This window comes from Sciurus carolinensis, chromosome 7, assembly GCF_902686445.1.
Source record: "Sciurus carolinensis chromosome 7, mSciCar1.2, whole genome shotgun sequence".
NCBI lineage: Eukaryota > Metazoa > Chordata > Mammalia > Rodentia > Sciuridae > Sciurus > Sciurus carolinensis.
In genome coordinates, this window is record NC_062219.1 from 16,867,784 (window position 1) to 16,880,392 (window position 12,609).

A 12,609-nucleotide genomic window follows, 5' to 3' on the forward strand; every position below is an offset into this window, starting at 1 on the left:
ACCCAAGGACCTGCATGAGGTCTTTTAATTTCCTCAGCCAGAAACAATCTCTTTTGAACCCTTGCAAGTTTTTAAAGTACTTTTTACCATTTTACTATTTAAGTGGCAAAAAAATTATGCTATTAGGTATGCCTAGTATTATAACTATTTGTGTTCACTTGTAAGGACCCTACTTTAAGGTGAGCTCCTTGAGGGCAGAGACTGCCTCATATATCTTACCTTGTAAATTTGTGTCTTAAGAACTTGTTAACATCTCTCTCAACTACTAGATTGTGAATTTGTTGAGAGCAGAGACCACATTTGTAATGGTAGTGCTAAACATTTAGAAGGTACACAAAAATGTTGAATAAGTCAGGAAGTATATACAAGAAAACTTGTTCATGATTAACATGAATTTTTGTGAAGTACTATTTAATCAGTGTAAAAAAATCGTCCCTAGATGTTTGATTCTCTAGAATTTATGTCACCTGTACCCATTTTCATATATTCTACTAGATCCTTTCCCTCATAGTGTCCTCTTTAATCACTTCTTCTCTTACTAAAATTAGTATATCAATAAATATTTGCTTATTCCAGATAAATGTCAATTTCATGCATTAACTGAGTTGCTCAAAAAGTCAGAAAAGAAAGATAATTTTACATATGTTGCCTTTTTAATGGCTTTGGAATTTATTGTTTTTCTTCTAATAGTAATTTAGATATTAAATTGTACTAACTGTGCTTTTACTTGTTTAAAACCAAATTTATAGATTACTATAATAAATTGTTCATTTACTGTCTTTCAGCCTGCTTGAATTTCCTGAAATTGTGCAAAATAAAATATTACAATTATTGCCTTATTCACAATGTACAGGTGAGTTGGTTGTTAGTTATGTCCTTTGTTATTGGAACCTAGCAAACTCTGTGAATTAATAAAAAATTCTGAATATTATAGAGGGATTTTATCATACAAACTGGTGATCCTACAGGGACTGGCCGAGGAGGAGAGTCTATTTTTGGGTAAGTTCTTTTATTTTTAAATGAAAACAAGAACTGCTTATGTTTCAGTCTTCATTTTAAAATATGATTAAAATGAAGGGAATTTGGGAAAGTTCTTAAATGTTTATATCAAGAGAGGAGTATTTTGAATCATAGTTATCATTTCTATAGAGAAATAGTAACACTACATTATAGTACTTCTGCATTTATACTTTGACAATACTTATATTTTATAACCTTATCATATGTATTTTTAGTCAACTGTATGGTGATCAAGCAAGTTTTTTTGAAGCAGAAAAAGTGCCAAGAATTAAGCACAAGAAGAAAGGCACTGTGTCCATGGTGAACAATGGCAGTGATCAGCATGGATCTCAGGTTAGGAAATGGATGTAAGATGAACTTTGCTTAGAAATAAAGAACTGGAAGCGCTTATAAAGTTATATTTTTAAACTATTCAGTAATGAAAGAATATGTTAATAATATTCAAAAATATATGTTAGGAGAAAAAAATTGCACTGTATTTCCTATATTAAAAATATACTACATCATGTACAACCATAAGAATGAGAAGTTATACTCCATTTTTTAAAATTTATCTTTTAATTTTTTACAAACAGCATTTTGATTCATTGTACACAAATGGGATACATTGTTTCATTTCTATGGTTGTACAGAATGTAGATTCAAACCATTCATGTAACATATATGTACATAGGGTAATGATGTCTGTCTCATTCCACCATTTTTTATACCCCCCTCCCTCTCATTTCCTTCTACATAATCTAAAGTTCCCCCATTCTTTTCTCCCTCCCCACCCCTCTACCCCCATTATATATTATTCTCCACTTATCAGGGAAAACTTTGGCCTTTGGTTTTTTGGGATTGGCTTATTTCACTTAGCATGATATTCTCCGATTCCATCCACTTATTTGCAAATGCCATAATATTATTCTTCTTTATGGCTGAATAATATTCCATTGTGTATATATACCACAGTTTCTTTATCCAGTCATCTGTTGAAGGGCATCTAGGTTGGTTCCACAGTCTAGCTCTTGTGAACTGAGCTGCTATAAATATTGATGTGGCTGTGTAACTGTAGTATGTTGATTTTTAAGTCCTTTGGGTATAAACCGAGGAGTGGGATAACTGGGTCAAAAGGTGGGTCCATTCCAAATTTTCTGAGGATTCTCCACACTGCTTTCAGAGTGGCTGCACCAATTTGCAACTCCACCAGCAATGTAAACGTGTGCCTTTTTCCCCACATCCTTGCCAACATCTGTTATTGTTTGTGTTCTTGATAATAGCCATTCTAATTGGAGTAGGATGAAATCTTAGAGTTGTTTTAATTTGCATTTCTCTAATTACTAGAGATGTTGAACACTTTCATATATTTATTAATTGCCTATATGTCTTCTTCTGTAAAGTGTCTGTCCAGTTCCTTGGCACATTAATGATTGGATTCTTTGTATTTTTGGTGTAAAGTTTTGTAAGTTCTGTATAAATTTTGGCGATAAGTGTTCTATGCGAAGTGCATATGGAAAAGTTTTTTCTCCCACTCTGTAGGCTCTCTCTTCACATTCTTGATTGTATCCTTTGCCGAGAAAAAGCTTTTTAGTTTGAGTCCGTCACATTTATTGATTCTTGCTTTCATTTCTTGTGCTTTGGGATTCTCGTTGAGGAGATCTGATCCTAAGCCAACATGATGAAGATTTGGGCCTACTTTGTCTTCTCTTAGGTGCAGGGTCTCTGGTCTAATTCCTATGTCCTTGATCCATTTTGAGTTGAGTTTTGTGCACAGTGAGAGATAGAGGTTTAATTTCATTTTACTGCATATGGATTTCCAGTTTTGCCAGCACCATTTGTTGAACAGGCTATCTTTTCTCCATTGTATGTTTTTGGCTCCTTTGTCTAGTATGAGGTGACTGTATTTATGCGGTTTTGTCTCTGTGTCTTCTATTCTGTACCATTGGTCTGCCTGTCTGTTTTGGTGCCAATACCATGCTGTTTTTGTTACTATTGCTCTGTAGTATAGTTTAATGTCTAGTATTGTGATACCTCCTGTTTTACTTTTTCTACTCAAGATTGTTTTGGCTATTCGAGGTCTCTGTTCTTCCAGATGAAGCTTATGTTTGCTTTCCCTATTTCTATGAGGAATGTCATTGGGATTTTAATTGGAATTACATTGAATCTGTATAATGCCTTTGGTAGAATGGCCATTTTGACATGTTAATTCTGCCTATCCAAGAACATGGGAGATCTTTCCATCTTCGACGGTTTTCTTCAATTTCTTTCTTTCATGTTCTGTAATTTTCAGTGTAGAAGTCTTTCACCTCTTTTGTTAGATTAATTCCCAAGTTTTTTTTGTTTGTTTTTTTTTTTGTTTTTTTTTTTTTTTTTTTTTTTAGGCTACTGTGCATGGAGTGGTTTTCCTAATTTCTTTTTCAGAGGATTCATCACTTACGAATAGAAATGCATTAGATTTACGTGTATTGATTTCATGTCCTGCTACTTTGCTGAATTCATTTATTAGTTCTAGAAGTTTTCTAGTGGAGTTTTTGGATCTTCTAAATATAGGGTCATGTTATCAGCAAATAGTGACAACTTTAGTTCTTCTTTTCCTATTCGTATCCCTTTAATTTCTTTGGTCTGTCTAATTGCTCTGGCAAGTGTTTCAAGGACAGTGTTGAATAGAAGTGGTGAAAGAGGGCATCCCTGTCTTATTCCAGTTTTTAGAAGGATTGCTTTCAGTTTTCTCCATTAAGAATGATGTTGGCCGTGGGCTTAGCATAGATAGCCTTTACAATGTTCAGGTATGTTCCTACTATTCCTATTTTTTTCTAGTGTTTTAAGCATGAAGGGGTGCTGTATTTTATCAAATGCTTTCTCAGCATCTATTGAAATAATCATGTGATTCTTAACTTTAAGTCTATTGATGTGATGAATTACATTTATTGATTTCCGAATGTTGAACCAACCTTGCACAACTTGGGTAAACCCCACTTGATCATGTGCTCTATCTTTTTAATTTATTTCTTCATGCAATTTGCTGGTATTTTGTTAAGGATTTTTGCATCTGTTTTCATCAGGGATATTGGTCTAAAGGTTTCTTTCCTTGATGTGTCTTTGTCTGGTTTACTAGACAAAGATACTAGCCTCATAGAATGAATTTGGAAGGGTTCCTTCCTTTTCTTTCTTGAGAAGTATTGGTATTAGTTCTTCTTTAAAGGTCTTGTAGAATTCGGCTGAGAATCCATCTGGTCCTGTGCTTTTCTTGGTTGGTAGGCTTTTGATGGCTTCTTCTATTTTGGTGATTGAAATTCATCTGTTTAGTTTGTGTACATCTTCCTGATTCAGTTTGGGAGGATCATATGACTCTAAAAATTTGTCAGTATCTTCAATATTTTCTATTTTGTTGGAGTATAGATTTTCAAAGTAGCTTCTAATTAAGTTATGTATTTCAATGATGTCTGTCATGATCTTTCCTTTCTCATCATGAATTCTAGTAATTTGAGTTTTCTCTCTCCTCTTTGTTAGTGTGGCTAGGGGTTTATCTATTTTGTTTACTTTTTCAAAGAACCAACTTTTTGTTTTGTCAATTTTTTGAATTGTTTCTGTTGTTTCAGTTTCATTGATTTCATCTGTGATTTTAATTAGTTCCTGTCTTCTACTATTTTTGGTGTTGATCTAGTCTTCTTTTTCTAGGTCTTTGAGATGTAATGTTACATCATTTAGTTGTTGACTTTTTTAATGTATGAGCTCAATGCAATGAACTTTCCTCATAATACTGCTTTCATAGTGTCCCAGAGATTTCAATATTTTGTGTCGTCGTTCTCATTTACCTCGAAGAATTTTTTTATTTCTTCCCTGATGTCTTCTGTTATTCAGTACCATGTTATTTAGTCTCTAGGTGTAGGAGTAGTTTTTGTTTGTTAGTTTATCATTCATTTATAATTGCATTCCATTATGGTCTGATAGGATACAGGGTAGGATTTCTATTTTTTGGTATTTACTAATGGCTTCTTTGTGGCATAGCATATGGTCTATTTTGGAGGAGGATCCATGAACTTCTGAGAAGAAAGTATATTCACTCGATGATGGATGAAATACTCTGTAAATATCCATTAAGTCTATATCATTGATTGGATTATTTAGTTCTATAGTTTATTTGTTCAGTTTTTGTTTGGAGGATCTATCCAGTGGTGAGAGCGGTGTGTTAAAGTCCCCACTATTAATGTGTTTTGGTCTATTTGATTCTTAAAATTGAAAAGGGTTTGTTTGATTTCATAGATGCTGTATTGTTTGGGGCATAAATATATAAAATTTTTTTTTTTTTTTTTTTTTTTTTTTTTTTTTTTTTTTTTTTTTTTTTTTTTTGGGTGCTGGGGATCGAACCCAGGGCTTTGTGCTTACAAGGCAAGCACTCTACCGACTGAGCTATCTCCCCAGCCCCTATATAAAATTTTTATATCTTACTATTTTATGCTCCCCTTAAGCAGTATGAAATGTCCTTCTTTATCCCTTCTGACTAACTTAGGTTCGAAGTCCACTTTATCTGATAAGAGGATGGAGACCCCTGCTTTTTTACTGGGTCCATGTGCATAGTATGTTTCCCCCCATCCTTTCACCTTTAGTCTGTAGATCTCTTTTTCTATGAGATGAGTCTCTTGAAAGCAGCATATTGTTGGGTCCTTCTTTTTAATCCAATCTGCCAGTCTCTGTCTTTCGATTATTGAGTTTAGGCTATTGACATTCGGAGTTATTATTGTGATATGATTTGTATTCCTGGTCATTTTGGCTTATTTTTGGTTTTTAAGTTTACTTGGTTTCTCCTTTGATTGGCTTTTCCTTTAGGGTAGTTCCTCCCTTTGCTGAGTTGTATTGTTGCTTTTCACTTCCTCCTCATGAAATATTTTGCTAAGAATGTCTGTAGGGCAGACTTTCTATTTGTAAATTCTTTTATCTTTTGTTTATCGTGGAAAGATTTTATTTCATCTTCAAATCTGAAGGTTAGTTTTGCTGGGTATAGGATTCTTGGTTGGCATCCGTGTTCTTTCAGAACTTGAAATATATTCTTCCAGCCTCTTCTTGCTTTTAGAGTCTGGGCTGAGACATCTGCTGATATCCTTATTGCTTTCCCCTTATATGTAATCTGATACTTTTCTCTTGCAGCCTTTAAAATCCTATCTTTATTTTGTATGTGAGGTATTTTCATTATAATGTGTCTTGGTGTGGATCTGTTGTAATTTTGTGCACCTGGTATTCTATAAGCCTCTTATATTTGATTTTCCATTTCATTTTTCAGGTTTGGGAAATTTTCTGATATTATTTCATTGAACAAGTTGTTTATTCCTTTGGTTTGTATCTCTGTGTCTTCCTCAATCCCAATAATTCTTAAATTCGGTCTTTTCATGATATCCCTTAATTCTTGGAGTTTCCATTCATGACTTCTTAACATCATGTCAGTTTGTTCAACTTCATTTTCAAGATTAAATATTTTGTCTTCATTGTCTGAGATTCTGTCTTCCATGAGTTCTATTCTGTTGATGATGCTTTCTATTGAGTTTTTAATTTGTTTATTTGTTTATTTGTTTGTTTATTTGTTTTTCGGAATCTCTATCTCTTTATTGAAGTGTTCTTTTGCTTCCTGCATTTGCTCTTTTAATTGTTTACTGTTACTGTTTACTGGAATGGTCATGCATTGCTCTCTTGTCTCATCTTTTGCTTCACGGATCATTTTAAGTATGCAGATTCTAAACTCTTTTTCTTTCATTTCTACTGCCATGCTGTCATTGGATTCTATCACAATAGCATCTTGGCTTGTTAGGGACACTTTCTTCCCCTGTTTTTTCATATTGTTTCTATATAGTCCCCTCTAGCAGTGAAGATCAGAGATCTTCCCCCCTTGCAGGCTTATTATGACCCTGGAGTTTTCCACTACCTTTCCTTTGAAGGGGCGATCAATACCAGTAGCACACAATACAGAGAAAATGCAGCCCTGAACCAGATAGCTCCTATAAAGACTTTAACATTATTGTAATGAACAGGATCAGTTCAATCACTATTTACAGTATTTCTAGTTGTAAACAAGAGGTTGGGGAAGGGTGTAGGCTGTAAGTAAGTAAATAGAGGTAACTGTCAAAGGGCCTCCAGTCTCTTGTAGATGTCTATACTCCATTTATGTATGGTGCATCAATGCATTCTATTGCCATGTATAATTAATTAGAACAAATTTAAAAATCTTTTTTTAAATTAAGGGAAAAAAATACAAAGATCTAGGAGTGAAGTTTGGGGTAGAGGAGGTGCTTAACATGCACAAGGTCATGGGTTCAATACCCCTGGGATTGAAGCAATACAGAAAACATTTATTTTCTTCTTTTAAATGTATGCCCTGCCCATTATGAATAATTTAGAAAATACAGAGAAGTACAAAGAAGAAAATAATATTATAATCCCATTATGATTTTACTATTCACAGTTGTAGGCCCTTTCCTTGCAATATTTATTACTTTTTTTAATTTTTTTGTGGTACTAGAATAAACCCAGGTCTTCATAGTTGCTGGGCAGGCACTCTACCACTGAACTGCATTCCCCTCCCTTTATTATTTATTTTATAAGAAATTACTGGGGCTTGGGGTCTAGCTTAGTAGTAAAATACTTGCCAAATATGTGCTAGACCCTGAGATTGATTCTCAGCACCACAGAAAAGTATAAATTAAATAAACAGATTATATTGAGTATCTTTCATTAATTGGAAGTTTAATCCTCACAACCACCCATTAGGGTAAGTGCTATTATTTTTCACTGTTTATATCTGAAGAAAATGAGCCACAGTTTTTCCAAGTATTTTAAACAATTGGGGTAACATCTGTGTACATGGTGGTAATTTGTATATAATCTGTTTTTTATTTAGTTCTGGAAACAAGTTTGTAAGTACTGGTAAATGTAGAGTTACTCTTATGTAGGCTTTTGTTTGTTTGTTTGTTCAATATAGCTGATTTTAGAGTTTTGTATGTGTACATATTTATTTTTATATTTATTATGTATCTTTCTGTATAGTTTCTTATTACTACAGGAGAAAATCTAGATTACCTTGATGGTGTTCATACAGTATTTGGTGAAGTGACAGAAGGCATGGACATAGTTAAGAAAATTAATGAGACCTTTGTTGACAAGGATTTTGTACCATATCAAGATATCAGGTGTGATTACAATTTACTATCTTGAATGTATTAGAATGTTTTAATATGGTGATGTTTGACTTGTAGTGGCATGGATGGAACTGGTACACATAGGACTGATTTTTTTTTTAATATATTTTTTAGATTTTGATAGATCTTTAATCATTTATTTATATGTGGTACTGAGAATTGAACCCAGTGCCTCACACATGCTAGGAAGTACTGAGCCACAACTCCAGCCCAACTGGCTTTTGATTAATTCCAAAATGTGAATTAATATAAAATGATGAGCCCTCATAAAAAGAATCTTTTGTATTTTTCTACTTGTACTAATTAATTTTTTTTCTTTTTCTTTTTTTTTTTTTGCACCAGAGATTGAACCCAGGGGCTAACTACTAAGCCACATCCCCAGCCCTTTTTATTTTTTATTTTGAGACAGGGTCTCACTAAGTTGCTTAGGGCCTTGCTAAGTTGCTGAGGCTGACCTCAAACGTGGGGTCCTCCTGCCTCAGTCTCCCAAGTGACTGGGATTGTAGGTGTGCACCACTGTGTCCAGCTACTTGTACTAATTATTTATAATAGCTTTTGTTGGGAAGAATTATTGTGCTTTCATTTTTAATGAAAATTATTGAGAAATAGAAAATTATTAAGATTTAGACATTTACTTTGCATCCTTGAAGTAATACAGAATAACAGATATACCAAAAAATGAAAAATAGTAACACTCATTGTGAAAGTATACTGTGAATTATTATATTAGTATCTTTGTGCAAAATGGGGGTTTTGGCTTTAAAGATCTTTAAGTATTAGCTGTAATCTATGAAAATAAAATATGGATTCTGAAATATTTCATGTAACACTTGACTTGGACTTTTGTAAGGATAAATCACACAGTGATTTTAGATGATCCGTTTGATGACCCTCCTGATTTAATAATTCCTGATCGATCACCAGAACCCACAAAGGAACAATTAGATGTAAGTATAACCTTCTTGTGATTGAACATATATACATGTTAATTTGAATGGATTTAACTTTTTAATCTATTTAAAACTAATTTCTTCATAATGATTATTTTGCTTAATAAACTACACTAGAACAAGTTGAGTTTTTCTCTTCCACAGAGCTACTCAGTTTTCTAGTTAACTTTTTATTACCCCGATTTCCTTTTTTAGTATCTGTTTCACCAGAACAGCCTTAGCTCTGGAAGCTTATACGAATCTTCGGGAAAATTTTTTTTTAATTATCTAACTCTAATTAGGAGAATAATTTCAAGGCCAAACTAAACAATCATCCCGCGAGGGAACTTTTCAACTAGAGATACTCTGGAGCCAACTTAGAACCCAGAAGTTTCTGTGAAACAGCAGTCTTTTCCCCCAGATATTTTTAGATATAAATTTTTGCTTTTCAGGCTTCCTCAAGCCAATTTTATCTGTATGGTTGAAGTTGGTGCTTACTTACTTCTAAGTTTATTTATCTTCTCCATGTAGCACTTAGTTGGATAACAGTATGTGCATAGGTGTTTATTTTCATTTCCCAATAAATCAGAAGCCCAATCTGGCTAATAGTATAGAATTAATTTAAATCAGTTTCAGAGGTTTGTAAATGAAGCAAATGCCTTCCATGATTCTCAGATTTTTTTATTTGTTGAAGATTTATGTTAATAATTTCTGCCTTGCAGAGTGGTCGAATAGGAGCAGATGAAGAAATTGATGATTTCAAAGGAAGATCAGCTGAAGAAGTAGAAGAAATAAAGGCAGAAAAAGAGGCCAAAACTCAAGCTATTCTTTTAGAGATGGTAAGATAATTATGTTTGTTCAAATAGTTGATCTGCAATATACTTAATACATATTTATTGTAAGTTTACCTTCTGACTCTTGTGGTAGTCTTAAAATATTAAAATTTAGTCCAGAATTTTTCTCTAGGGACTGGGACTGTAGCTCAGTGGTGGGGTACTTGCCTAGCACGTGGGAGGCACTGGGTTCCATCCTCAGCTCCACATAAAAGTAAATAAATAAAACAAAGGTATTTGTGTTCATCTACAACTTAAAAAAAAAAATTAAAAAAAGAAAAAAGTTTTTCTCTAGATTAAATTTTGAATGACATAACACATGAAAATAAATTTGGTTCCATTATCATTATAGTGCCAAGTGCCTTTATAAAAAATGGAAAGTGGATATCTCATTGATAAATATTAATTGAATTTGAATGGTTTAATATTCACCTCACTTTTAAAGCATGTTTATTGGACTAAATTTTATGTTAAAGAATGATTCTTCATTGTACTGCTCAAATATTAAAATTAAATAGCATGGTAGTCAAATGGTAATCTAAAATATATTTCTTCTGATATACAACTTTTTATGTTGTTTTCTTTTCCTTTCTATTGGTTCATTATAATTATATGTAGCAATGGGATTTATTGTTGCATATTTGTACAACTATTATGTTTTATATATCAGTTAAAATACATATCTAACATATAAAACACATACACAGATATGTGCATATATATATTTATTTTGACTGATACACATATACTCCTTTGTCTTGCTAAGAGTATGAAGTCATATGGGGAATAATTATTCAGTAGAAAATTAATTGACCTATTAGGTATTTTTTTTCCCTTCCTTATTTTGAGAAATAGGTATGCCTATTATGTAGTAGGTGATCAATAAACACTTGAATGAATGGATATGATTATGTTTTTAATATTATTTTACATAAGTGTTTTCATATTTGTGGTTTCTTTTAAAAATTTATATTAATTTATATTCACATTACCACTATAAATAAACCAATACCAAAAGTTATCATTTCAGAAAACTAGTGAAATAAACAAAAATTGAAAATACACTTTTGCTTTTCTACAGTACTGGAAATTGAACCCAGGGAGCTCTACCACTAAGCTACATCCCCACATCCCCAACCCCATTTTTAATTTTATTTTGAGTCAGGGTCTTGCTAAATTGCCCAGACTGGCCTTGAACTTGGTATCCTCCTGCCTCAGCCTCCCAAATCACTCGAATTGGAGGCATATGCCATCAAACCAGACTGAAAACACTATTTTTTATTTGGTGCTGGGAATTGAACCCAGGGGCACTTAACCACTGAGCCACATCCTCAGCTCCTTTTTGTGTTTTATTAGAGACAGGGTCTTGCTGAGTTGCTTAGGGCCTCACTAAGTTGCAGAGACTGACTTCGAACTCTCATGATCTTCCTACCTCAACTGCCTGAGCTGCTGGGACACAGGGATGTGCCACTGCGCCTGGCAACATGCATTTTTAATTGAGCATATATATACTTAAGAGTATTGCTTCAGAACAACCAATACCAAGACAAATTCTAAGAAAATTTCCTGGATATAAAATCAACACTGGATTTGTTGACCCTACTGATCTGACCATTGAGCCTCAACAACTGCTGCCATCATCGAAGAGAAATAGCATTATCATATCCACTTCCTGTGATCTTGCAGAACACCACTTAGAGTCTAGTCCAAGAGATCTACCCCAAATCTGAATCTAGACTGGAAAAAGTACCTTCCTTGACCCCTAGATGCTGAACTTCTATGGAATTACCAAATTCCAGCTTTCAGGATTTTAGCATCAAGTATGGATGCTGCTCAAACCTGTCAGTTGCTTCTCAGGGTCTGGTCCCTTTGGTGCTGCACAGCTACGTGAGGATTCAAGAATGCTTGAAGAAGCAGACCACATACCAAAGTGACTATGGGAAGGATTACCTGAATTTCTTAATGATCTTAAACTCATTCACATGCTCTCAAATCATTGAGTACCTTAAGACTTTCTGATAAAGACAGGCAAATTCTTGATCACCTTATTCATTCTAACTGTGGCATCAACAAAGAAATGAAGAAGGAAAATAGTTCAGTGAAGAAAGTCTGAAAAGCTATGGAAGCAGTGGGGCCTACTTAGTCATTTACTCAAAAATCAAAAAATATTGAATGCATATTGCTCCAAATGCATTGTGACAGATGTGAGCCTTAGTATTTTGTTCCATTTTATTTTTTTTTTAACAATAAAATCATTTTTAAGTCTACAAATTTCCCTCAAACATAGCTTTAACCATCTCTGATAGATTTTGATATGTCTTTTCTTCTCCTTTTGGGTCTTAATTTTGGGTTTTAATTTTTATTCTCTTTATTTTCTCTTTGACCAGGAATTATGTGGAAGAGCTTTCTTAATTTCCCAATAATTAGAAGACTTAAAAACTATTTTTATTGTTGATATATTTCTTGAATGAAGTAAAATAAATGCATCCGCTTTGGAAAATTTATCACAGTTTTCTTTAATGGCATTAATCAAATATATGATTAATTTTTGTTACATGAATATAAGAGAAAAATTTAGTTTGTTGTATTTTTCTAATATATCTTTGCCTTAATTGTATACTTGAACTTTCACATTTTCAAAGAAAAATATCAGAAACCTCC

The 12,609-nt window shown here is 33.2% G+C and overlaps 1 protein-coding gene across 1 annotated transcript in view; it reads left to right on the top strand.

The window, feature by feature from the left end:
- The window catches only part of Ppil4 (peptidylprolyl isomerase like 4), a 44,972-nt gene that overhangs the window by 3,362 nt on the left and 29,001 nt on the right, over positions 1–12,609 (top strand). Inside the window, exons 2-7 of the mRNA XM_047558438.1 lie at positions 786–853; positions 935–999; positions 1,236–1,353; positions 8,035–8,177; positions 9,037–9,133; positions 9,838–9,954. Coding sequence (XP_047414394.1) covers positions 786–853; positions 935–999; positions 1,236–1,353; positions 8,035–8,177; positions 9,037–9,133; positions 9,838–9,954 — 608 coding nt within the window. The remainder of the gene's footprint in view (positions 1–785; positions 854–934; positions 1,000–1,235; positions 1,354–8,034; positions 8,178–9,036; positions 9,134–9,837; positions 9,955–12,609) is intronic.